The sequence below is a fragment of the Sorex fumeus genome, unplaced genomic scaffold (genome assembly GCF_029834395.1).
Source record: "Sorex fumeus unplaced genomic scaffold, SorFum_2.1 ptg000122l, whole genome shotgun sequence".
Classification (NCBI taxonomy): domain Eukaryota; kingdom Metazoa; phylum Chordata; class Mammalia; order Eulipotyphla; family Soricidae; genus Sorex; species Sorex fumeus.
In genome coordinates, this window is record NW_026606179.1 from 12,214,969 (window position 1) to 12,239,566 (window position 24,598).

The following is a 24,598-nucleotide window of genomic DNA, read 5'->3' on the forward strand; positions in this document are numbered from 1 at the left end:
GTTGCCAGTATCCAGGTTGAGGAGGTTCTTGCTAGGTATGTGGCTGCCACTTTCAAATCTACAGCAGCATCGATCCCCTGAGCACCACCAGAAGTCACTCCTGATCACAGAGGAAGGAAGAGATCCTGAGCACTGCCAGCCATGTACCTCAAAAGAAAGAGTAAAATTAAAAGGGTATTTTCACAAGGTTGCCAGAGTACATCAGAGTAAAGTAAAATTTAATCACACCCGCAAAACACACACACACACACACACACACACACACACACACTCATTGATAGGTATTCTTAGACTCAGAAATCCCCCTGTCAGCTACCATATCAACAATGCTTAACAAATTTCACACCCAGACTCACAAATCAATGCAGAGTCACCCATTTGGTCATGACTATATCAAAATGTCTATGAGCAGAAGATTGTATTTTAATGGGGAGCAAACATGTATATATTCTAAAATTTGGTAAATGTGAGACTGGCGGGATAGATTCATGTGCTCCCATCAAAATTCTCTGTCATGGTTAGACCAAAGTGAAGAGTAAGGCACACTGGACTGGAGATAATAATTTATGTGGGAAACACGGTTCTTGGAATTTTCTCTTTATGCACATATGCAGGATAATATTGAATTAAAATAATATTAACACCATTAAATGTAATATTTTTATCCATTTATTTTTATTCATTCATATTTATTTTTCCAAAGTGGGTTGCATTATATGAAGAGCAGTACACAGATCAATGGGAAAAAAGTCACCAAGATGCAATGACTGGCTAATCAGGGTACCAGGGAGAAATTAATGATCATAAACAATCAGCCCCAGGCATGCACTTCTGCAAGTACAGAACAATGATCAACACTGTATGAGATCCAGAACATTCTACAACATCAGTCCCATGGGAACAGCTCTGGAGGAAGATCTTTCATCTTCTCCTGGTATATTTCATCAAAGGTTTCTGCTTGTGCCACTGTGAGGTGATTTTTCCAGTCTCCAGAAACACCTGACAAACATAAAAGAGAGATTCTGATTAGATGATGTCAGCTCTGCTGACACCAAGACGTCTCCTCCTCGCTTGGGTACAAAACTTATCTCTGTCAAGTACTGATTCATAAAAGGAAAACTAAGAGCAAACAAGTTCATGCTCTACTAGGTTTCTCCACTTTACTGAGTGTCACTGGCAGGGAATGTGAGAGAACCATTTCTCATTTTTTTGTTTGTTTATGGGCTTCAACTGGCAGTGTCAGGGTTTGCTGCGGGGTCTTTGCTCAGTAATCACTCCTGACTCAGCTCAGGGTACTGTAGGTGTTGCTGCATCAATCCTAGGCTGCATGCTATGCACGTGTCTTCCATCTTGTGTTTTCTCTCCAGTCCCTAATTTTCTTCAGACTAATCTCAGCCTGGAGATCACAGGTCAGGTTTTCTATGTCAGAACACCTGGGGGTTGGAGGGATATCTCTCTCCATGATAGGAGGTGCTCCCTTCCCGTAATTACCCAGACACACTTTTGTCCAATATCTGCTTATAAGGATACAAATCATAGCAGTCTATGATTGTGATAATGACCCCTTACAGACTTTATCTCTGAATCCAGTTCTGAAGTCCTGAAGAGGGAGGGGGAGTCAGTGACCCTTCAAAAACTGAAATTAGCCTGGAACATGACTCCTCCTGCTCTCCACAAAATTCTTGTCCTTCTCACCCAGCTGCAAAAATTTTTCCACCCTCGAAAGCATCACTTTCCACAAGTAGTTCTCTTAATTGAGTTATCTGTTTCCATATGTGGAACACAAGTCTATTTTCCAAGTGAAGAATCAGGATCAAGTCACAGTTGCAGAAAAACAGTAGTTGACTGAGTCCCTGAGCAGGGACCAGAGCCATAGTACAGGGGTTACTCCTTTGCCTTGCACATAGCCTTACCAGTTTCTATTCCTGGCATCCCACAGGGTCCCTCCAGAACCACCAGGAGTAATTCCTGAGTGCAGAGCCAGGAGTATATACTGAGCAACACAGGCATGGATAACACCATCTCCTCCCCCCCCAAAAGAGTCACATATCAAATTCTCCTAGATTTTAACCATCAAGGAAAGCCTATTTATCCTGATACCCCAACCTTTAGGCCGCCACCTAACTCCACAGCCCTGCATGATAGCCCGGCTTGGCTGAGTATGAAAATAATTTCTTCCTTCTTCTAGCCACACATCCTTAAAGTTGGAATTCTCCTGAGAAACCCTTCATCTTGAGCCCAAGGGTGGAGAATTCATTGGAATTTATTACATAGGTCTAACACAATCTTGTGGCAAGACAGCCTTTTTGCAGAGTGAAAAAACCTGACAGTAGGCTGTAGACCACACATGATTGCCACCCATTTCCTCTTTTGCAAACCACAACACCCAATAGGAGAGAGAGAACAAAAGGGATTGCCCTGCCACAGAGGCAGGGTGGGATTGGGGTATGGGGGTGGGAGGGATACTGGGATCCGTGGTGGTGGGAAATGGGCACAGGTGGAGGGATGGGTATTTGATCATTGTATAATTGAAACCCAAGCACAAAAATTTGTAAGTCTACAACTGTACCTCATGATGTCTCACTAATGAAAATTAAAAAAAAAAAACCTGACCTGTCTTCCCCAAACACAAAAACTCTACTTCTCTACTTTAGACATTTCCTTGTTCAGGACAGTGACAAGACCATGCCCAATTTGAATATCTTTCCCAAGTCATTGAGCCTGCTCTGTTTGATAGTGGTAAGGAATTTGTGAGGACCCCTTTGTAAGCTGAATATCTGCATGGCAATTTCTGAGAAGAGAGATCGATCTACTGACCTCACAGAACTCAGATGATCCCAAAGAGGGAATCAGCATCTGCCAGTGCCTGTAGCCCATGTCATAACTATGAGAGATTTTCACTCAGGTCAGCGAGAAGGGCAATGAGTGATGGACAATGTCCATGCATGAACTCAAACTCTTTTGCTCTCTACCCTGTTGTCCTGCCATACACATAGCATTTTCCTTTACCTTTTCTCATCATGGTTGATGTCTTTAGATCAATAACAACACCATCCACCAGAGAATAATTGGACATCTTATTTCCTTTCATAGCCTGGAAGGTAGAATTCTCGAGGACTGAATCCAGGGCTTCTGGTCCTAATTCCATGCCCAGAAATCGACAGATCTTCTGCACACTGCTTCTTGTGTCCTTGAAGAAGACCAGATAAGAGCAATGATTTGAAAGATACCAGAGAGGAGATGAGAGGGAAGTGCCCCAAAGGGATATGGGGATTAGGAGCAGAAGAGCATTTGGAAATTTGAGCGCCCAGCTGGATAGGCTGGAAAAAGTCAGAAGAAACACAGGAAGTGTTAAGAAGGAAGGTCCGCCTTGTTCTCTGAGAGGTAGCTGAGCCCTTGCAGAGTCCAGAACACAAGATGCTGAAAAGACTTCAGACACCTGTGGTCAGAGTCACTCAAGACAGGTCCAGGGAGAAGATGACACGGTGAAAGGGATGGACTCCAGCTCTCGTGGCTCCTTAAAGGGTGTCAGAAACACTCCAACTGAGGTGCATACACGTGCACAGTGTCATCCTGCACACAGCGTTACTCATTTCACTGGTTACACGAAGCACCAGCGGGAGGTGATGAGAAAACGGATGTTTCTCTTTGCTGTGACTCATGAACCTTAGTCCTTTCAGAACCAAGAAACTTTCTACTTTGTTTTTTTTCTTTTTTTTTTTAATAGTTTATTTCTTTATTGAATCACTGTGGGAAAAGTTACAGAGCTTTCGGGTTTAGGTCTCAGTCATGTAAGTATCAAACACATTTCCCTTTACCACTACTTATTTTTAACCGTGAACCCCAATAGAACCCCACCTCCCACCCCTCCCAATTCCTGTGAGGCAGATGAGTTCTAGTTAATACTCTATCTACTTTGACTAGATACATTGTTTCGATAGAAGATGCACAATTATTGTTTAGAGTTTACGACCCCCCCCCAATCAGATATGCTGAAACAGTGTTGTGAAATGATTTGCTTTCTACAGCTTGGTTTAAGAATAAAATGATGGTTTTGGATTTCTGCTGTTTCACTTATTAACCCTGGAAGTATTTCTATTAAAAGTTAGATAGTTAAGAGATTGGTTTCTGTGCTCTGGAGTCGTGGCCGTGCCAGAGAGCCGCTCGTGGGGGGCAGCTGGTGACCTCGGTCGGGCGTGAAGGACGGCCCAGAACGCCCCCCTTCCCATGAGGCCCCTGCTGCCCCCCGCCCCCGGCTCAAACCTGCTGTCCACAATGCTCCCGTGTGGCCGCCATCTTTCTTTTCTTTTGTTTTTTTCATGAGTCGTGATTATATTTCACAAGATAACTTCTGACATGAGAAACGATGTCAGGAAAGTTGTTTTGGTGACTGGAAACTTCTTCAGAGGATGAAAGGGAGTGGGTGTCAGAAGGAAACTCTCGTGTTAGGGAGGTATTTTGGGTAATAGGAAATAACTCCAGATACATCTGGGCAGCTCAAGTTGCTTCCACAGCCCATCATTCCCACCCCCATGAGCAGCACCCCCAGTGGAGGACCTAGTACCTATGTGACTCTCATGCATCATCTGACTCTGCGCAGACTGTCACTCTTTCAATGTTGTTAAAGGGAGCAAAGAACCATGGTAAAGAGTAAGGAGTCTGGGGGAGTGCTCTTCCAAAAGGGGGCACCCCTGGGACAAGCTGTCCTCTCCCTGGGGACCTACCATATATCTGCAGAGATGTTGGTTTGAGACACAGAGGAGGATGCACAGGTAATAAGATGCAGATAGTTTGGGGGTTCGACCACAAGAATCAGAGTTACCCTTTTCAGCTCTTCATAACTCAGCAGCAGGAAGTTATCCCGATCTCTCATGGGCATCCAGCCATGAATATGGTCGAACCACGATCCGTAGGGCACTGCAGAGTGAGGAAGCAGAGAAAGAAGAGGGTCTCACATCATGCTGCTTAGGATCCTTGATTATCAAAACTCAAGCAACATTGCTCGTGCCTCTTCATACTGGGGCCTTTCCTAGGAGTCACTGATTGAATGGGAGGAAGTGGGCCCATAGTGCTCCAACATCCTGGGGATCTCCTGCCCGAGTCAACTCTGCAACAGCTTTTTGAGCCTCTACGAAGTTCCTGCCCAGTGACCCAACCACGGATGGAGAGACACAGTAGTGGATCTTGAATATATTGTCTCTCTTATGGCTTTGACAGTTGCTTTGATAATTATTTTCTCTTAGGAAATGATCTCTGTCTATGTCTCTCTGTCCCTCTCTGTCTCTATCTCGCGGTCTCTTTCTGCCTATCTCCCCTATTCTGTTCTGAGAGCTCTCTCCTATGTTCAACTATTGTTTCCCGGGGAATTGTCTAATGTGTCTATGTGATAGTGGTGGGTTTTCAGGTTCTTTGATTCAGGACTTTCTCAGACATGTTTCCTTGGGGGAACGACTTTTCTTGTATATCATGTGATTTTGGAAAAGTAACTCTAGTGGTTACCTCGAATGTGGTGTACTTTCTTTTTTGGGTTGTGTGTGTATGTTGGTGGCGGGGGGTCACACTCTGCAGTGCTTAGGGATTAACTCTGGATCTGCGCTCAAGGCATGAGGAGCCATGGAGGACTTTGGATCACATCAGAGTTGGCTGTGAGCAAGGCCAGTTTCTACTTCAATGTGTTGTCTCTACTCCAGCCCTGACTGCACTGGGTTCTGCGGGTATAGAGCATATCTGAGCTCTTCTGTTTGATGAATGCTGATGGGAATCACTGTGCCTGCGCATTCTGCTCACTCCAGTTGTACTTTTTAGAAGAAAGCCTAAACAAAGGCTCATTTTTCAGGTGAAATACAAACAGAATTTCTCGCTCTTTCAGAGACCATGACATTTTCAGAAAGCTAGTATGAACGTGAGTGGAAGTTTGGCCCTTTCAAAAACCCTTCCCAAAACATACAAAGAGGGAATAGAGAAGAAATAATAGAATTGAGGATATAGAGGAGAATGAAAATTGTGTTTAGAGGAAAAATGGAGCAGACATAGAAGAAATTCCTCATATGCCAAGAACAAAATGCATGTAATTGTGGAAAGTTCCTAATGAATAATATAATCTTTATTTATTTATTTATTTATTGAATCACCGTGGGAAAGGTTACAAAGCTTTCAGGTTTAGGTCTCAGTCATGCAAATATCAAACACATTTCCCTTTACCAATACTTATTTTTTACCATGAAGAACCCCAATAAAACCCCACTCCCCACCCCTCCCAGTCCCTGTGGGGCAGATGAATTCTAGTTAACACTCTGTCTGCTTTGATTAGATTCATTGTTTCAATAAAAGATTCACCACTATTATTTAGAGTTTACCCCCCCCTCCAAATCAGACATGCTGAAAAAGCATTGTGAAGTGATTTGCTTTCTACAGCTGGGTTCAAGAATTAAATGTTGGTTTTGGATTTCTGCTATTTTACTTATTGACCCTGGAAGTATTTCTACTGAAAGTCAGATAGTTAAGAAATTGGTTTCTGTGCTCTGGAGTCGTGGCCGTGCTGGAGAGCCGCTAGTGGGGGGCAACTGGTGGCCTCGGTAGGGCGTGAAAGGCGGACCGAAACGCCCCCCTTCCCATGAGGTTTTAGTCGCCCCCACTCCCCCGGCTCATACCTGCTGTCCACAAGGCTCCCATGCGGCCGCCATCTTTCTTTCCAGAGAGGAGAAGGCGACTGGGGCAACACCCTTTCCCCTCCGGACAGACCTGATGGCCTGGATTAACGCATAGTCCGTTCACTTTTCTGCTCCAAGCTGCCGGGTTCTGTATTAAGTCCTTGTGCTTCTGGGGCCGTGGCCGTGCTGGAGAGCCGCTCGCGGGGGGCAACTGGTGACCTCGGTAGGGCGTGAAGGACGGACCGGAACACCCCCCTTCCCATGAGGTTTTAGTCGCCCCCACACCCCCGGCTCATACCTGCTGTCCACAAGGCTCCCATGTGGCTGCTATCTTTCTTTCCAGAGGGAGGAGGGCGGAAGGGACCAACACCCTTTCCCCTCCGGGCAGACATGATGGCCTGGATTAACGCATAGACCTTTCACTTTTCTGCTCCAAGCTGCTGGGTTCTGCATTAAGTCCTTGTGCTTCTGGGGCTGTGGCCGTGCTGGAGAGCCGCTCATGGGGGGCAACTGGTGACCTCGGTAGGGCGTGAAGGGCGGACCGAAACGCCCCCCTTCCCATGAGGTTTTAGTCGCCCCCACTCCCCCGGCTTGTATCTGCTGTCCACAAAGCTCCCATGTGGCCGCCATCTTTCTTTCCAGAGAGGAGAAGGCGACTGGGGCAACACCCTTTCCCCTCCGGACAGACCTGATGGCCTGGATTAACGCATTGTCCGTTCACTTTTCTGCTCCAAGCTGCCGGGTTCTTCATTAAGTCCTTGTCTTTCTGGGGCCGTGGCCGTGCTGGAGAGCCGCTCGCGGGGGGCAACTGGTGACCTCGGTAGGGCGTGAAGGACGGACCGGAACGCCCCCCTTCCCATGAGGTTTTAGTCGCCCCCACTCCCCCGGCTCATACCTGCTGTCCACAAGGCTCCCATGCAGCCGCCATCCTTCTTTCCAGAGAAGAGAGGGCAAATGGGGCAACACCCTTTCCCCTCTGGCAGACTTGATGGCCTGGATTAACGCATAGTCCTTTCACTTTTCTGCTCCAAGCTGCTGGGTTCTGCATTAAGTCCTTGTGTTTCTGGGGCTGTGGCCGTGCTCCAAACTTAACTATGATTTTCAGAGAGAAACGTTGGGTGGTTTACTTCCCATGGATCACTTTGTATATAGAGAGACGTATATAGATGGCGGTTTTGAGGAAAAGTCCTAGTTCCTGCATACTCGAGCTGTGCTCGTAGAGGCTTCTGGTCACCGGGGTTCCATCTGGGGGAGGCAGGATGCGGTACCTACCCCATCTGGGACTTCCCGATGATCTCGGCTCTTTTTGGAACCTGTTTTTTTTTTTTCCTTCGGGATCTGTGGATCCCGCCCTCCATGTAGTCCTTCTATTCGGCTGAATGCCGAATAGTATAATCTTTTGACATTAAAAGATCTCTGACCTGGCCCTGGGAAGTGACACAACTAAACATGATTGTTGCAAAATGTTATCAGAAAGGCACAGACAAGTACTTTCCATCCTCGGGCCTGTCCCCCTGCAGCTTTGCCATTCAAAGTCTGTCTTGAAATAGGATATCTTGTGCCTGCATTAGTTCCTTCACCTCAATTCCTTACCTGCATCATTTTTCTTCCTTCACTTCCCACCTATCACCACAATGAATTTGAGCACAGATCTGTGTCCTTTTAAAACCAAGACAGACCCACATCACATTCCTTTAATGCGTATCTATTTATAGTTGTTCTACTTGGTTGTCTAGGTGGGTTGTTATCTCTTACTGGACTCATTTGTGATTAACTTGTATCATTGTTGTGAATGCCTACATTCATTTATAGTTAACGTGTATCATCAGTGTGAATGACTATGTTCGTTTATAATTAACTCCTATCATCGCTCTGTAAATAGGAATGAGGAGCATAGTTTAGAGGTCATATGAGGCAAGCTAGCAGGCATGGGGACATTTGTTGATCCATAATGTGTTGATAAGTATAGATTTCTGGGCAGGTGTCTCTCATCAATCTCAGAAGAGATGGCTTTCAAATACTAGCCTACGTCTTTTGTGATTTATTAAAAATGGACTGTTGATTGGAAAGGAGAATTCTGATTTAAGATATGAAACAAAGAGGAGAAGAGAACATGATTGTTTGTCATACTTGCACCAATTGTAGTTTCCAATAGAGTCAAAAGCTACATCATTGATAAGAAAATGAATAAGCAGCTCGTATTAACACCAGAAATATTGGATCCTATTTCAGCTATCCCAGACAGGTAGCAAGATGACAAAACTAGGAGCAGGGATGTGGTTCTTGTTTCGAATTGACATTCCTAGCACCTCAAAAATAAGCAGGTAGAAAAGTAGTAAGGACAGCGATAATTTGACTAACATGGGGTGTAAAGTTAGGCTAATAATACGAGGACAGGTAGGCATGAGAATCACTGACCAGTAACATCAATTCTAATGTTCTGTCAGTAAATGCAGAGGACAGCGAGTTTCTATATCGAAGCAATGAATTGTGTTAGAGCGAAAAGAAGAAATCAATCCCATTTCAGGAATACCCAGAGAATAAGGGTATGTCAAAGACATGTGCAGTTAAGACAAGACACTGATGGAAGGGTGTGAAGGAAACAAAAATCAATGAAAAGACACCTGTGTTCTTGGATCTTCGGGAACATTGCTGTGGTGAATGTGTGCAGAGTACAGAGGGATCTAGAGAATCAGCGCAATTCTTTTCAAAATTCCATGACATTTCTGCGGACATAGAAATGTGTTTCTATAATCTGTAAAGTAAAAAGGGCTCTAAGTAACCTGGTCTCTCAATAAAAAGAGGAAAAAAGCTAGAGGCTTCTTGTACCCTGAGTTTAGACTGATCACAAAGATATTTCATCAATATGATATAGTTCTGGCCTCAAACAGGCATCTCATCTGGTGGGCTCAAGAGAATGCAGACATCATCCAGTCATCAGCCTTTAGAGTTCACACATCACACATCACACATCACAAACAAGAGCAGCAAGAGTACAATACTGGCTCAGATGATCGTTCGATCAGTATAAAAAGTGCCGCAAAAAGTGGGTTTCAGGATGAAAAAGTATGAACCCAATGTTTATCTTACACTCACAATTTTTGGGTCAAAGTTGGTCCAAAATTTGAGTTTTGATTGATGTCTGGGGTGTACAGGGCTTAGTCCTGTTTCGGTGCTCAGTATATATTCCCAGAAAGCTCAGTGAGCTATATGGGGTACCAGGAATAAAACAGAGGTCTGTTAAGTGTGAGGGAAGCGCCTCATCACTCTGTGGCTTCTCTAGCACCAAAATGGGTCAAATATGAATATAAGACTTCAAACCATGAAAAATCCTCCATATGGGACAAGAGATTATGGGAGCTTGCAAAGATATAGCCCAAGATGTCAGGGGAAGTCGGGTTCTTTCATCCAGGTATTGGATGAAAAGCTGACCCCCAGGCTCTACCCCCAGGGGAACAAGGAATGGAGGACCAATACTCCATGGTGTCCAATAGGTCCTGATTCTGGAGGTTTGTGAGGCTGCACTCTAGCAAAAAATTGGGACCTAGAAAAGTTGGGCTTCATACTGACGAACCGGGTGCTCATTTGTTGGGAAGACATTGAGTTACCATCTGGGTGTAACATGAGTTCTCATAAAGGACTCTGACATCCTCTATCCAACTACTGTATTTTACAGTCACTCACCATTTCCTTCGAGGAACCAATCAAAATATTGTTCCATTGATTCTGCTGCTTGAACATATTTTAAGCCTTTCCAGAACAAATGTCCAGACACAATAACATCTCTGGGATTTCTAATGACATAAATCACCTTCAATAGAAAAAGGGGACAAAATCAACCATTGGAATGATGTTCTATCCTTCCTATGAAAATTCATTCATATTGAGGAGCATCAGTTTAAAACATGACCGTGTTTCCAGTGTGCCACAGAGGACATCCTTGTGGTCTCCCCTCAAACTCGAGCTTCCACACAACACCAAACAATCCCTCCCATTACCTAAACCTACCCCTACTGAGTTAATCACCAATGTTATTAATATTAATTTTATCTATCTAAAGTTTTATTTTCATTGATCATTTGAGGTGTATGGGAGAGGACTGTTTGGGACACACATCAGTTACTCAGGGTATACTCCTGGCTCTGCTTTCAGGAATCTTACTGTTGAGCTTAGGGGACCGTATTGGGCATTGGGAACTGAAGTTGGATTGCACTCATACCAACCACACACTCTTCCTTCTGCACTATTGCTCCTGCCCTCTTTGCTCATTTTTAATTTTATTTTTTAAATATTTTTTATTTTTTAATGAATAATCATGGGATACAGTTACAGACTTACAAAATTTTGTGCTTCAGTTTCAGTCATACAGTGCTTGAGTACCCATCCCTCCACTAGTGCCCATTCTCCACCACCAATATTCCTAGTATCCCTCCCACATCCCTACCTTCCCCCACCCCGCCTCTGTATCAGGAAGATTCCCTTTTTACTCTCTCTCTCTCTCTCTCTCTCTCTCTCTCTCTCTCTCTCTCTCTCTCCTTTAGGGTGTTGTGGTATGCAGTGCAGGTGTTAAGTGGCCATCATCTTCGGTCTATACTCTACTTTCAGTGCACACCTCCCATTGGAGTATCCGTTACTTGGTGGTCCCTTCTCTATCTGAACTGCCTTTTCCCCCAGCATGTGAGGCCGGCTTCCAAGCCGTGTTTTTTCTCAGTTTTTCAACAAATTAATAAAGTTATTGTAAGTTACTTGTCTTTATTGTTTGATTTGCTTCATAGAGCTTAATACTGTCATGCTTCATACTTGTCAAAACAAAACATTTGCTATTTTTTAGTTTGGTCGTCTTTCATTTTACATGTTCATCTATCTTCTTCTATAATCCAAGAAAACGCCATCAATACAAAATAACTAGGTGTGGGGAGAGCAGGATGGTGGGGAGAGGATGGTGGGGAGAAGATGGTGGGAGCGTACCTATGAGAGGCCAGAGATGGCTAGTGCCAACAGCATTCAACTCTCTGAACAGCGGGCAGTGCAGTCACAAAATATCTTCCTGAAAGAATGTAAGTGTCCTTTAAGTATTCTTCCTCAAAGAGTGCCTTTCACAACCAGACTGACACCCACCATGGATCACTGCCCAGGAATGTGATCCCTGAAGAAGGCTTCAGTGCGGCTAAAGGTGCCAGCGCTGTTGGAGGATTGGCAGTCATGTGCACTATGTCAGCAGACCGCTGCAGCCACACAACTTCTGTGTGAATAAACAATGATCTTCATGTCCAACCTGGCACCACCGTAGCGCATGGGTCGTTGAGCAGAGGGGCGCCCCAGGTTCCCGCAATGGGGGGCAGGCTCGATGGCCCCAGCTACTCGCTTCTGCCAGGGCATCTCTGCCGCCACTGATCCTTCATCCTCCACAAGATCAGCTCTCACAGCAGTGGCCGACGGTATCATATCTTGGAGGAAAATCTTCCTGAGCTCCAACTGCCTGGAGACTGGACTCAGGATATGGGCAAATGCCCCCTGGGAAGGTCCTGCTGGACTGGTTGTGGCCGCCTTCCTAGAGTGCCCAACCCACAGAGTTTCTGGCCAGGGTTGCTACTGTCACCACCCCTGGGGCCCAGAGGCTGCAGAGCAGCAGTTGGGGCAACCTGGACCTGCTGGGCGAGAGTATCAGCAGCCCAGTGGTGTCCCTGGGTTTCCTGACACCCCAAAATTTGGTGCTATGCCTCTGCCTAGACTCCTTCAACTATGGATATAGTTTTCTGAAAAATTAGGCTGCCAAAATTTAGGTATGGGGTAGACATGCCCACCAACCACCTCTGGTGCTGCCACACAAGCTCATTTATGGAGCTTGCTCCAGAGACTGTCTAAATAAATCTCAAAAGAGATTTTTAAAAAAGCTTCAGTAAATTTTTAAGACAGGTGCATGACTGAATCCTCCAGTGCACCTGGGGGGTGGGGGGAGTGAGTTAGCCCAGTGCATTCCCAGCGCCTTTAGCAGCCACTTGCTCCCACAATCCAAAATCTCCACCATCCCCTGGACCAAACTCCAACATCAATGGACAGACCTTACCAAGATATTAATCTGCTAGAACTTTGGGTATGCTGGCTTTATGACTGAAATATCCAGGCTCTTTTGCAGTTGTTATGGTCTAACTCCTCCCACTTTGCTGTAATTCTACAAGCCCTGGCAGTTATGTTCAACCCAAAACTGCCACTCATTTACAAACTCCACTCCAGTTGTACCTTCTCCAAATAAATACTGAACTTCTTGAACAAACACATTTCCTCTCAGTACCTGTATAGCAAACCAAAATGCTCAAAAGGAGAAAGGGAGATGTTGTGAGAGAGAGAGAGGAGAGAGAGAGAGAGAATTGCCTGCTATAGGAGAGAGACAATTGCCTGCTATAGAGGCAGGCTTAGGGTGGGTGGGAGGGAAACTGGGCACATTGGTGGTGGAAAATGTACACTGGTGAATGGATGGTAGTTGCAACATTGTATGACTGAAACCCTCTAATGAAAAAAAGGAAAAAAGAATTATCTCATCCCAACAAGGTTTCAAAGATACCCAGTCCTGGATCTCTATGTTACTGAATGCCAACATTGATACTCAGAGTTTCCCCTGAACTGAGTTTGGGAGACAGAGGGGCTTCCAGGAAAACAGAAATCAGAAATCTTAGAATACAAAACACCCTTCACTTCCCCATTGTTTCATTTCAGGAGGAAATGAGGGAATTGTGAGTCCAGGACACACAGAAGAGGTCCAGAGATGAGAAGGCAGAGGTATGCCTGTCTATCTACATGGACTCACTCTTCCTCACTTGGCTCTACTGTCCATTTCAAACTGACTTTTGTCTACAGATACACAGTTTGTTATTTTTTTGTCCGATGTCTGTGGGTCAGTTGTCATTCCCATGTGAGATGTGTTAGACTGTTGGACTTAATAGACATTGGCAATTAATAGAGAAAAAGGGGCAGAAAATTCAGGGAGGGGTATCAACCACTCACCCTGGCTTGCGGCTCATTTATGAATGTTCCCAGCAGTTTCCTATGGATAGCTCTTTGGGCTTCAACCTGACCTAATTTAAGTAGCATCTTAAAAAGAGTGGGGTGGAATAGCACAGAAAAGAACTCTTTGTATTTTAACTTGGCTACCAAAAACCCTGTGAAGTAATTGAGAGACTGCACTCAGAAATGCACAGTAACGTCATCCAACACAGAATCATAGACCCCATTCCAGGCCCTTGAAAGAAACTCTGAATCTCCACCACAGTCTCTGATAATCTCTGGGCATAGCGACATTTAAAAAGAATTGATCAAATATATGAGGACCATTGTGCACTCACCTTCACTTTGGCATTGGAGAATGACTTGGGCAGAAATTGGATTGGAAGGTGGGAAGACATAAATCGTGGACCTTTCTGATCCTTTAATATCTTAAACCCTTCGTCTGTCTCTATCCAGGGGGAACGGTCCCAGATCGGCACAGATTGAATCCACTTGGGATCACCTTTGGAACGAATCAGGGAAAGAATCTCCATCATCCAGTTTGTTCCTAAATAAAGAACAGAAAATGATGATTAGACATCTTCTTTGACTTTTAAAACTGCATTATATTAAATATGGAACAAAAACACACCGTTTTCACATGTGCACTGCAGTTCTATCAACAAAAATTAAGATCTGAAAACAATCAAATGCCTGCAAACATATAAGTGAATGAAAAAGATGAGAACTGTACAGATAAGTGAGGAATCCTAGTCATCTGGTAGAAGAGATGCAGTCCAATTGTTCTCATCTCATGAGGGTGTAATGGAGAAATTAAATACCAGGTGACAGAGACACAGCATTGAATTCCGGAAGATTACAGCTCGCCAGAGTTCTCTCCAGACCCCGTACAGAGTTAATTCCACCAGGGCACCTCAGATGGAGTGGGTGTGCCCTCTCTGCTGGCTCCAAATGAAACCCTGGTGGCTATGAGCTTCCAGAAGAAAAATGCAGGTGCTTGGGTTCAGGGACTAAGACTCCAGGTCACATGATAAAACAGAGATTGGCCCTCCCTTCCTGTCTTCCTGCCCGCTTGGAGTTCTAGACATCATGCCCGCCATGATCTGGCGCTGGGTGCAATCTCAACGCATCAAGGGCCTTGATCTAGAGACTCCCAAATGAATCTCAAAATGGATTAGCTCCCTACAGAGATGCCTCTGGACCCCAACCATTTTATATATGAGAATTCCGGAAGTACATGGACGCTTTCTCAGCCAAGTTACCCCTCATGATATTTATAATAAGCAATAGGAAATAAATTATTTAGAATCTGCCCCTCACAGGCAGGTTTGAATGGTGGTGAAAAAATTTAAAATAATGGTGGTGCGAAGGTGCAGTGGCGGTGAGATTGGTGTTGAAATATTGAATGTAGTCAAGTAATGTGAACAACCTTATGAAAATAAAATTAAAATAATTAAAAAAAAAACAGATACCAGGTGATATAGCCGATAGATAATCAAGAAAACAAGTAAATAAAATAGAGGGACTCCTGGAAGGCTACCCCTTAGCGGGCACAGTTTTGATTTTACCAAGGAGCCAGTGGGTGAGCAGTGGTTCAGGGGTGTTGGAAATTTGGTGTTGTTTTTGGAATGGTTCAGTGTATCCCTAAACAGAAACATTTATTGCTCTTGAAACCCTCTGGTACCTCAGTATGCAAAGAAACAAGCAATGGTCACAGTACTGGGGACGTGCTTGGAGTTCTCTATGTGAGAAAGTCTTGACTTACAAGAAGGAACTTCCTACCTGGTTATAAACATTCAAGCAGGACCTTCTACTGAATCCATATAAACTCTCAGTTTTCCCTCCCTTTACTCCCTATTCACCACCTATCTTTTTCTGTTTTCATGAGCTGCAGAACAGCAGGTGCACTGCCTAAATGGACCAGAACGATAGTTTATCCTTGTGTGGCTTGTCGTTAGACTCATTACAGTCATCTGGACTCAATACTCAGTTGAGAGCACACAAAATCTTGGGACTGTTTTTGAATTTCACTTTTCATAAAAGGATGAAGAATATGCCCTGAGAGGTTGGTGCTACCTTTTATCTACATATTACTAAGGCATTTGATCTTGACTTTATCTCTGCCTCTGTGCTAGTGGTCATTTATATGCACTTATCCCGTCCCTGAACTCAGCCTCAGTCCTCATTTGTTTGCCTTCCCTCATAAATAACATCTGGATATACATAGCAGCCTAGCAACACAGCTTCAGGACACACCTCGGAAGACATGCAAGCCAGGATAAATCTCAGGGGTACACGCATCTTTAGCCTGAATATTATGGGGCTCCCTTAGGATGGGGAACAGGAAAAGTCCCTTCCTGATTGAAACCCCAGCATCTGCACCCACCTCCCAGAGCTGGAACCATGAAAAGAACCCATCTTCACGGCTTTACAACTTATCTCTGAAGAGATACCAGGTCAATGAAAATTCTAGGTACACAGGTTTTTGGCCTATGTACCTTTGAAAACTCTGGGTTCTTCTTGAGTGGAGGAAAGCAGCCTCACCCACCTGCTTTACTGCTGGAAGTCTCACAAGTAGCAGTCACATCCCACAGTCACTTTCTTATAACCAAGACCCAGCTTTACAGTCTCAGGAGAGATGCAAGCGAAGCCAAATTGCTGAAACCAATCGATCCAGTCCTACAGATCCTGGACTTCTGGAGTGTGCAGTTACATATGGGGCTGAGCAACTCCTTCAAATTCTATAATACTGACAGCCCATTAGAACACACCAAGTTAAATAGGAATGTAACATAGAAGTCAACAAAGCTCAATTTAAAAAATCAATAACAGAGAAGCTCAACCATCGAGAAAACAACTTGGTAAACCCTCAGACAAACATTTTGACCCCATTGTAAGACATAACTATTTTCACAAATTTTGTTACTGCAGCATTATTTGGTAATTCCATTTTACTACTGGGTTGCAGCAAAAATATAAATCAATTATTTTGTGCCTGCTAAAGGGTGGCCTTTGTGCGGTGGGAGGGGGGAGCAATCTAAGAACTGTGGTAGAGGGAAGGTCACAATGGTCATGGGATAGGTTTGGAACACAAATGCCTGAAACAACAGTACTATGAACAACCATGTGAACCACTGTGTCTATATAAATCTTAAATAGAAAAAAAATAAAATAAAATGATGAATAGCATCTGGACAGGGGTGTCAGCACAATGGGCTAGATCAAATGTCAGACATTCTTGAAGGCTGAGTGAAATAACTGCATAAACCACCCTGTTCCCAGAAAACCTGGGAGAGTCTCCTAGATCCCTAGAAATGCTATGATTCCCACCAAAGAAATAACACCCGCATCATTCAACTAACTCACTCTTCCAAACCCTTTATTTCCTGACCATTGCTCACATTAATACCTTTTCCTGAAAACAACCTGTTCAATAAACAGTTTTACATGCATTATTTTTTAAAGTATATATATATCTATATAGAAAACATCATGATTTACCATATTGTTCATAATAACAGTTGTTTCAGGCATTAAATGTTCCAACACCATGCCTACCTCCAGTGTGACCTTCCCTCCACCAATGTCCCTGATAACCCACCCACCATCTCAACCTCCTCCCTTAGAAGGCACGACAATTTTACTTCCTATGGTTTGTTACAACACAAAGGCAAATGGAATTACCCAAACTAAGGTCAATAAAAGTCCATTGGTTTTCACTGTTTTAATTTAATAATGGTGTTACCGAATCATTGAAAAATTCCTGAGCAGGTTGGTGCTAGCTGATCACATTCATTCTTAGTACCTCAATTTATAGGTACTTTTATTCTTTTTAAATTGTCTTTAATTCAAACCTCACAATTGAGAAGTGAAACTCTACTTACAGGACACAACCTGATCACAGGACTCTATATAGTGTGTAGTGATGCCACTACAGTCCCAGCTAATCAACAATCAACCTCCCTCTAGGTCTTTGATGAGCTCTCTCTGGATTTCTGCATCTTGTCTTTAGTTAAAACACTTGACATGGTCTTAGATAGGTCCTAGATAGCCCTACCTAACCCTGTTAGGATGTCTCTGTAAAAGGCCCACGTCCAGTTCCCTGGACACTGATGGTCTGGCCTGTAGAAAGTCTCTCTTCGTTCCCTAATGCCCACAGACAGAGCCACAATCCTCTGCAGCGCTCCAGCTGCCTTACCTGATTTAGGGTAGGTTAGCAGCAAGACATCTTCATCTGTAAATAAAAAATTATGCCACTCTTCTGTCATGAAAGCAGGTGTGAAAACCACGGTCGGAAAAAGCACACCATTAATCCTTTTATTTTCACCAGACATTCTGGTTGCTTGTCTTTGGAGGAATGTGGTATCCACAGTTGGAGTTTACTTGATTGTTTGTGATTAAGTCCAAACACTCTCTAAGTCCAACGGTCATGATATTATGCAACTGTGGTCAGTCTGGAGATACTATGTGGATATATGAGCATGAATCTTGAGAAGGAAACTGCAATTCAATAACATCCCGAGAGAGTAGGGTATGGGGTGCTTAAAATTTTTTTAAAGAATGGTTTTAGAGGCAAAGTAATTAAGTGGATCAACATAGAAAGTAGCATGCTAAGTGAAATGAGTCAGAGAGAGAGAGAGAGAGAGAGAGAGAAGGACAGACATAGAATGACTCCACTCATTTGTGGAATATAAAGTAAAGAATATAATGGGAGACTAACACCCACGGATAGTAGAGATAAGGGCCAGAAGGATCGCTCCACAGCTTGGAAACCAGCCTCACATCCTGGGGAAAAAGGCAGCTGGGATTGAGAAAGGACCACTAAATAAATGTTGTTTGGAGGGCATGCACAGGATGGGAGATACATGATGAAAGTGGACAATAGACCAAACTTGGTGGTCACTTAATACCTATAATGCAAACCATAACACCCAAAAGAAGATAGAGTAAATGGGAATGTGCCTGCCACAGAGGCGTGGGAAAATAGGTGGGAAGGATATAGGGAAAATTGATGGTGGAGAATGGTCTTTGGTGGAGGGATATGTACTCAATCATCATATGACTGAAACATAATCAGGAAAGTTTGTAAATCTGTAACTTTATCTCACAGTGATTCATTAAAAAAAGGAAAAAATGTTTAAAAAGTGGCAATGTAGAAAACTGCAAAGATAGAAGAGAAGGAGGATGAGGCAGAGGAGAAAGAGGAGGAGTAGGGGGAGAGGAGACACAGGAGGAGCAGACGGAGGAGGCGATAATCTGTGAAGATTATCGTGACTGTGAAAAATACTTTTTTATGTTTTAGGCTTCATATGCTTTTGGACCTGTAATTTGGGCACCTGCTGATGCAAGGTGGGGAACAAGATTGAGGTAGGGAACACTGAGACCAATTGCAGAGAGCCAACTAGGTCCAGAGAGCAAAGCTCAGTGCAGGGGAGTGTTGGGGCAGATCTGATCATAGTTCCCTGGCCATTTTCCTGAATGCTTCTGTACACAAAAAATGTACACACACCTGGAATTCTCCCTTGGAATTGACTCAGCTTCTTCCAGAAGGGACTGAGATGGGATTGGAAGAGCAGCCGTGACTCAGGGGGGAGCCTCTCAGCCACCAAGTCCACCTTCACCTCTGCAAGGCCTGAGTGCACTCAAGTTCCTGCCCTCCTGACCCTCCCTGCCTTCACATCCTTTTATTACTCTTGTTACTACCGGGAAGATTCTGTGCCCTCAATACCTGGCAGCTTCCATGAACACATGGAATGAGAGTTGAAGGTACAGCGGAGGAATAGTATCAAGCACATCAGTGAGAAATCAGTCTCTTAATTAGAAATCCAAGGTCGAGATCAGCCTCTAAGTAAAATAAATCTACTTTAGTTACAATGAGGGCAGCAAAGGTTGCAATCAGGCAAGAAGAAAATAAGAAATTATCATGGTTTGCTTTTGTTTTTCTTTCTGTTCGGAGGCCACACCCAACAGTGTTCGGGGCTTACTCCTGGCTCTAAACTCAGGGCACTGGGAACTTAATGGGATGCCAAAGACTAAATCTGAGTCACAGTATGCAAAGCAACTGCCCTACCTGCTGTGATATTATTCTGGTGCCAGAAATTATCATGACTTTATTACTATACTTGAAAGACTTTTTGTGACTCTTCTGTGAAAAACATCAAAACCAGCAGTTGGTTAGTGTTTGGTTGAGCGCATGTAAATAGGATTTCTGAGAGGACAAAATGCTCTTCAGCATGTGATTGGTGCATATTACCTGGATTTATCTCCTTGCCACACTTTATTCTAATAAGCATTTATTAAACAACATGATTTGTATACTTTGATGTAAGTTCTTCTTACTAAAATATACTATAATATCACAGTCACGGTCACGGTCCTCCCATTGTTCATCGATTTGCTCAAGCGGGCCCAGTAACGTCTCCATCATGAGACTTGTTGTTACTGTGTTTGGCATATCAAATACGTCACGAGGAACTTGCCAGGCTCTGCCGTGCGGGCGAGATACTCTCGGTAGCTTGCGGGGCTCTCCAAGAGGGGCAGAGGAATCGAACTCGGGTCGGCCATGTTGGCTGCGTGCAAGGCAAACGCCCTACCGCTGAAGAAAATATAAAAACAGGGGATGGGAGATAGTATAATAAAATGAGCCTAATTAAGTTGAAATCCTAGCCTCACCTGGCCTCCTGAGCATCCCAGGTACAGTTCTAGTGGTCTCAGAGAAGCACCAGTGTGGCCTGGGTCACCCCTTCTACCAAAGCACCCAAGAGCACCTCATCATCAGATCCTAGCCTTGAACTGTAGACACACATTTTTTGAGAGACCTAAACTCAGGATTGAGTAAGGAAAGACTGACAGTGGAATTTCAATATGTGCTCTTTTTCATCCTGACGTAATGTCCCCAAGAACAATTATATTGAATTAAATAAAGAATTTGGAACTGCCCCATGTCCTTTAGTTTGGAAGTGGAAGACCATGAGCAGGGTTTTCCAAAGTTCACTGGATTGGTCAATGCCAATCAATATCAAGGCAGGGAAAAATCTACACCACAGCGGGTAGGAGCTTGCATATGATCAACCCTAATTTGATCCCCGACATCCCATATGGTACCCTAAGCCCTGCCAGAAATGATCTCTGAGCATTGCAGGCAGTCCTTCTCTAGCACCCCACCAAAACATAAAAATGGACATCAAAGCTAGACCATTCGACCAAGGATTCTTCAGACTCATACATGATTTTTAAATTTAAGCTTTTTTAATAATCAGTAAATACATTTTAATGATCCAAGCATTTGAGAAAATTTGGGGCTAAAGTCAATGTAATGCAATTTAATTGATTTATTTATTATTAGTGAGACACCATGAGGTACAGTTGTAGACTTACAAATTTTGTGCTTGGGTTTCAATTATACAATGATCAAATACCCATCCCTTCACCAGTGCCCATTTCCCACTACCACGGATCCCAGTATCCCTCCCACCCCCATCACCCCCATCCCACCAAGCCTCTGTGGCAGGGCATTCCCCTCTGTTCTCTCTCTTCTTTTGGGTGTTGTGGTTTTGCAAACCACAACACCTAAATTTAAGTTTTTTTAAAATATTTGAAGCCTATTAATTCATCACAAGCCTGAACATCTCCTGGGGTATGGAAAGTATTACAAGCCCCCCCCGCCCCACCGTCAAACCTGTCCACAGAAAGTTTAGAAAACCACTGGACAGTGTTTTTCAAACTCTGGTTAAAAATCTCAGTCCACTGATACCCACTCATCAAGGTTCCCTGAAGAAATCTTGCAGAACTGACTCCATCCTTGCATGTGACAGAGAAGTCAAGGCATCATTCTAACAATATTGGCTCAATTTATAGAGATACACGCCCTTATGATGTTTGGCATAACCGTGTGCAGGACTGTATCCTAAAATGCAAACTCACTGTCAATGACAGTATTTTTTTTCAAAAGTTTATGGACCCAGAAAGATCCTGTTGATGTCTGAAGAGAAATAGAATATGTCAAGAACCTTCCTGATCAGTTATCTGAGTCTTGGGATGCTGACAGGAAGGACTGTCATGGGAATGAAAATGCTTGTATCTGTGTAATGGGCAGATGGTGCCAGGCTGATTTCAGCTATTCTTGCAGGTGCAAAGCAACTACATTCTACCTAGAGTCTAAGTAACAGGGAAAAAAAACTTTGGAGAAAAAACTGCACTCCTTCTGTACTTCTCAGTTTTTGGTACTCTTCTCCTGTAATCTTGGGGGTAAATTAGCTGTCACCAGAGGAAGGTGAAGGATTAAGATCTTAGAGGTGAGACACTGATATTGACTCTTAGCCCACTGATGTACCTAAAGCGGCACACATGTGTTTGGTTTTAACATACTTGCTTGTATTCTCTTATATATGTAATCCGTCCCTCTCAGAGAGGCCAGCAAGGTACCGAGAGTATCCCGCCTGCATGGCAGAGCCTGGCAAGCTCCCTGTGGCATATTTGATATGCCAAAAACAGTAACAAGAATGGGTCTCATTCCCCTGACCCTGAAAGGCCTCCAGTGGGGCACCATTGTGAAGAATGAGAAGGAGAGGGTGCTAAAATGTCAGGGCTGGGTAGACTGGGGACGTTACTGGCGCCCACTCGAGCAAATCAGAATGAGCAAATCGGGATGTCAGTAAAACAGTGATACCCTTTCCCTGACCTCAGCCTCACTCCTCATTTGTTTGCCTTCCCTCATAAAAATAGCATCTGGATAGACAAGGCAGCCTAGCAACACAGCTTCAGGAACAACCCCAGAAGAGGTGGAACCTAAGATAAATCTCAGGGGTATATGCATCTTTAGGCTGAATACTGTGGGGGTCCCTTAGGATATGCATCTTTAGGCTGAACACTATGGGGGTCCCTTAGGATGGAGGACAGGTCAAGTCCTCTCCATGCCAAAGTGCCAGCATCTGCACCCACTGCCCAGAGCTGGAGCCACGCAAACAACCCAACCTCACTGCTTCACACCACATCTCTGCAGAGATGCCAGGCTAATGAAAATTCCTAGTACATACGTTTCTGACCTGAAAACTCTGGGTTCTTCTTGGAGTAGGGAAAAGCAGCCTTCCCCACCCTGCTGTACTGCTGGAAGACTCACAAGTGACACCCACATCCCACAGTCACTTCCTTATAAAAAACGCCCAGCTTTACAGTCTCAGGGGAGATGCAAGCCAAGCTAAGCTGCTGAATCCAATTGTCCCAGTTCTACAGATCCTGGACTCAATGTCAATGGGCTAAACGCACCAATCAAAAGACATAGAGTGGCAGGATGGATTAGAAAATTGAACCCAACATTATGCTGCCTGCAAGAAACACATCTCAATAGTCAAAGCAAACACAGGCTTAGAGTCAAAGGCTGGAAAACAATCCTACAGGCAAACAGCTCCCATAAAAAAGCTGGGTTAGCCATCCGAATATCAGACCACATCGATTTCAGAGTGAAGAAGGTCATAAGAGACAGTGAAGGTCATTTCTTATTGATCAAAGGATCTGTACAACAGGAAGAACTTACAATAATAAATGTATATGCACGTAATGAGAGACCAGCAAAGTACTTAAAACAACTACTCATAGAATTGGAAAAAGACATCAATAGCAACACAATACTAGTGGGAGACTTCAACACCGCTTTGTCACCTCTTGATAGATCAACCAGACTCAAGCTTAGCAAGGACATACTTCATCTGAGGGAAAAAATGGAAGAAGGGGACTAAGTAGATATATAAAGGACACTTCATCCTCAAAAAGCTGAATACACATTCTTCTCAAGCGTACATGGAACATTCTCCAAGATAGACCACATGCTGAGCCACAAAACATACTCCATAAAATTAAGAAGATAGAGATTGTATCAACAATCTTCTCAGCCACAATGCGCTGAAATTAGAAGTAAATCACACACAAAAGCAGAAAACTAAATCAAACACCTGGAAATTAAACAGTGCGCTATTGTACAATGAGTGGCTTAGAAAGAAAATCAAAGAGGAAATCAAAAGATTCCTAGAAACGAATGAAAATGAGGACACGAGTTACCATAACTTATGGGACACAGCAAAAGCTGTGTTAAGAGGAAACAGGAGGAAGGAAATAATAAAACTCAGAGCAGAGATTAACGAGATGAAAACCCAAAAAACTATCCAAAAGGTCAATGAAACCAAGAGCTTGTTCTTCGAGAAAATTAACAAGATCGATAAGCCTCTAGCAAAACTCCCAAAGAAAGGGAGAGAGAAAGACCTAATAAACCGAATCAGAAATGAAAAGGGGGTCATTACAACAGAAACTACAGAAATTCAAAGGATCCTCAGGGAGCACTTTGAGAAGCTTTATGCCACGGAACATGAAAACCTCGAGGAAATGGATAATTTCCTAGACTCCTACAGACTCCCAAAGCTGAACCAAGGAGACTTGGAATACCTGAACAGACCTATCACAATCAAGGAAATTCAAATGTAATAAAAAGTCTCCTCAAGCACAAAAATCCTGGCCCAGATGGATTCACTAGTGAATTCTTCCAAATCTTTTTTATTTATTTATTTATTTATTGAATCACTGTGGGAAAAGTTACAAAGCTTTCAGGTTTAGGTCTCAGTCATGCAAATATCAAACACATTTCCCTTTACCAATACTTATTTTTTACCATGAAGAACCCCAATAAAACCCCACTCCCACCCCTCCCAGTCGCTGTGAGGCAGATGAATTCTAGTTAGCACTCTATCTGCTTTGATTAGATTCATTGTTTCAATAAAAGATTCACCACTATTATTTAGAGTTTACCCACCCCCAAATCAGACATGCTGAAAAAGCATTGTGAAGTGATTTGCTTTCTACAGCTGGGTTCAAGAATTAAATGTTGGTTTTGGATTTCTGCTATTTTACTTATTGATCCTGGAAGTATTTCTACTGAAAGTCAGATAGTTAAGAAATTG

General features: G+C 43.6%; 1 protein-coding gene across 1 annotated transcript; it reads right to left on the reverse strand.

Annotated features, from left to right (window-relative positions):
- Window positions 1-647: 647 nt before the first annotated feature.
- Window positions 648-18,052, reverse strand: LOC130044349 (sulfotransferase 2A1-like). Its single transcript, XM_056137060.1, has 6 exons — window positions 17,851-18,052; window positions 13,991-14,199; window positions 10,335-10,461; window positions 4,823-4,917; window positions 3,010-3,190; window positions 648-999 (listed from the first exon to the last, which is right to left on the reverse strand). The coding sequence occupies exons 1-6, from the start codon at window positions 17,984-17,986 to the stop codon at window positions 887-889; spliced, it is 861 nt and encodes a 286-aa protein (XP_055993035.1). The 5' UTR covers window positions 17,987-18,052; the 3' UTR covers window positions 648-886.
- Between the last annotated feature and the right edge of the window lie 6,546 nt (window positions 18,053-24,598).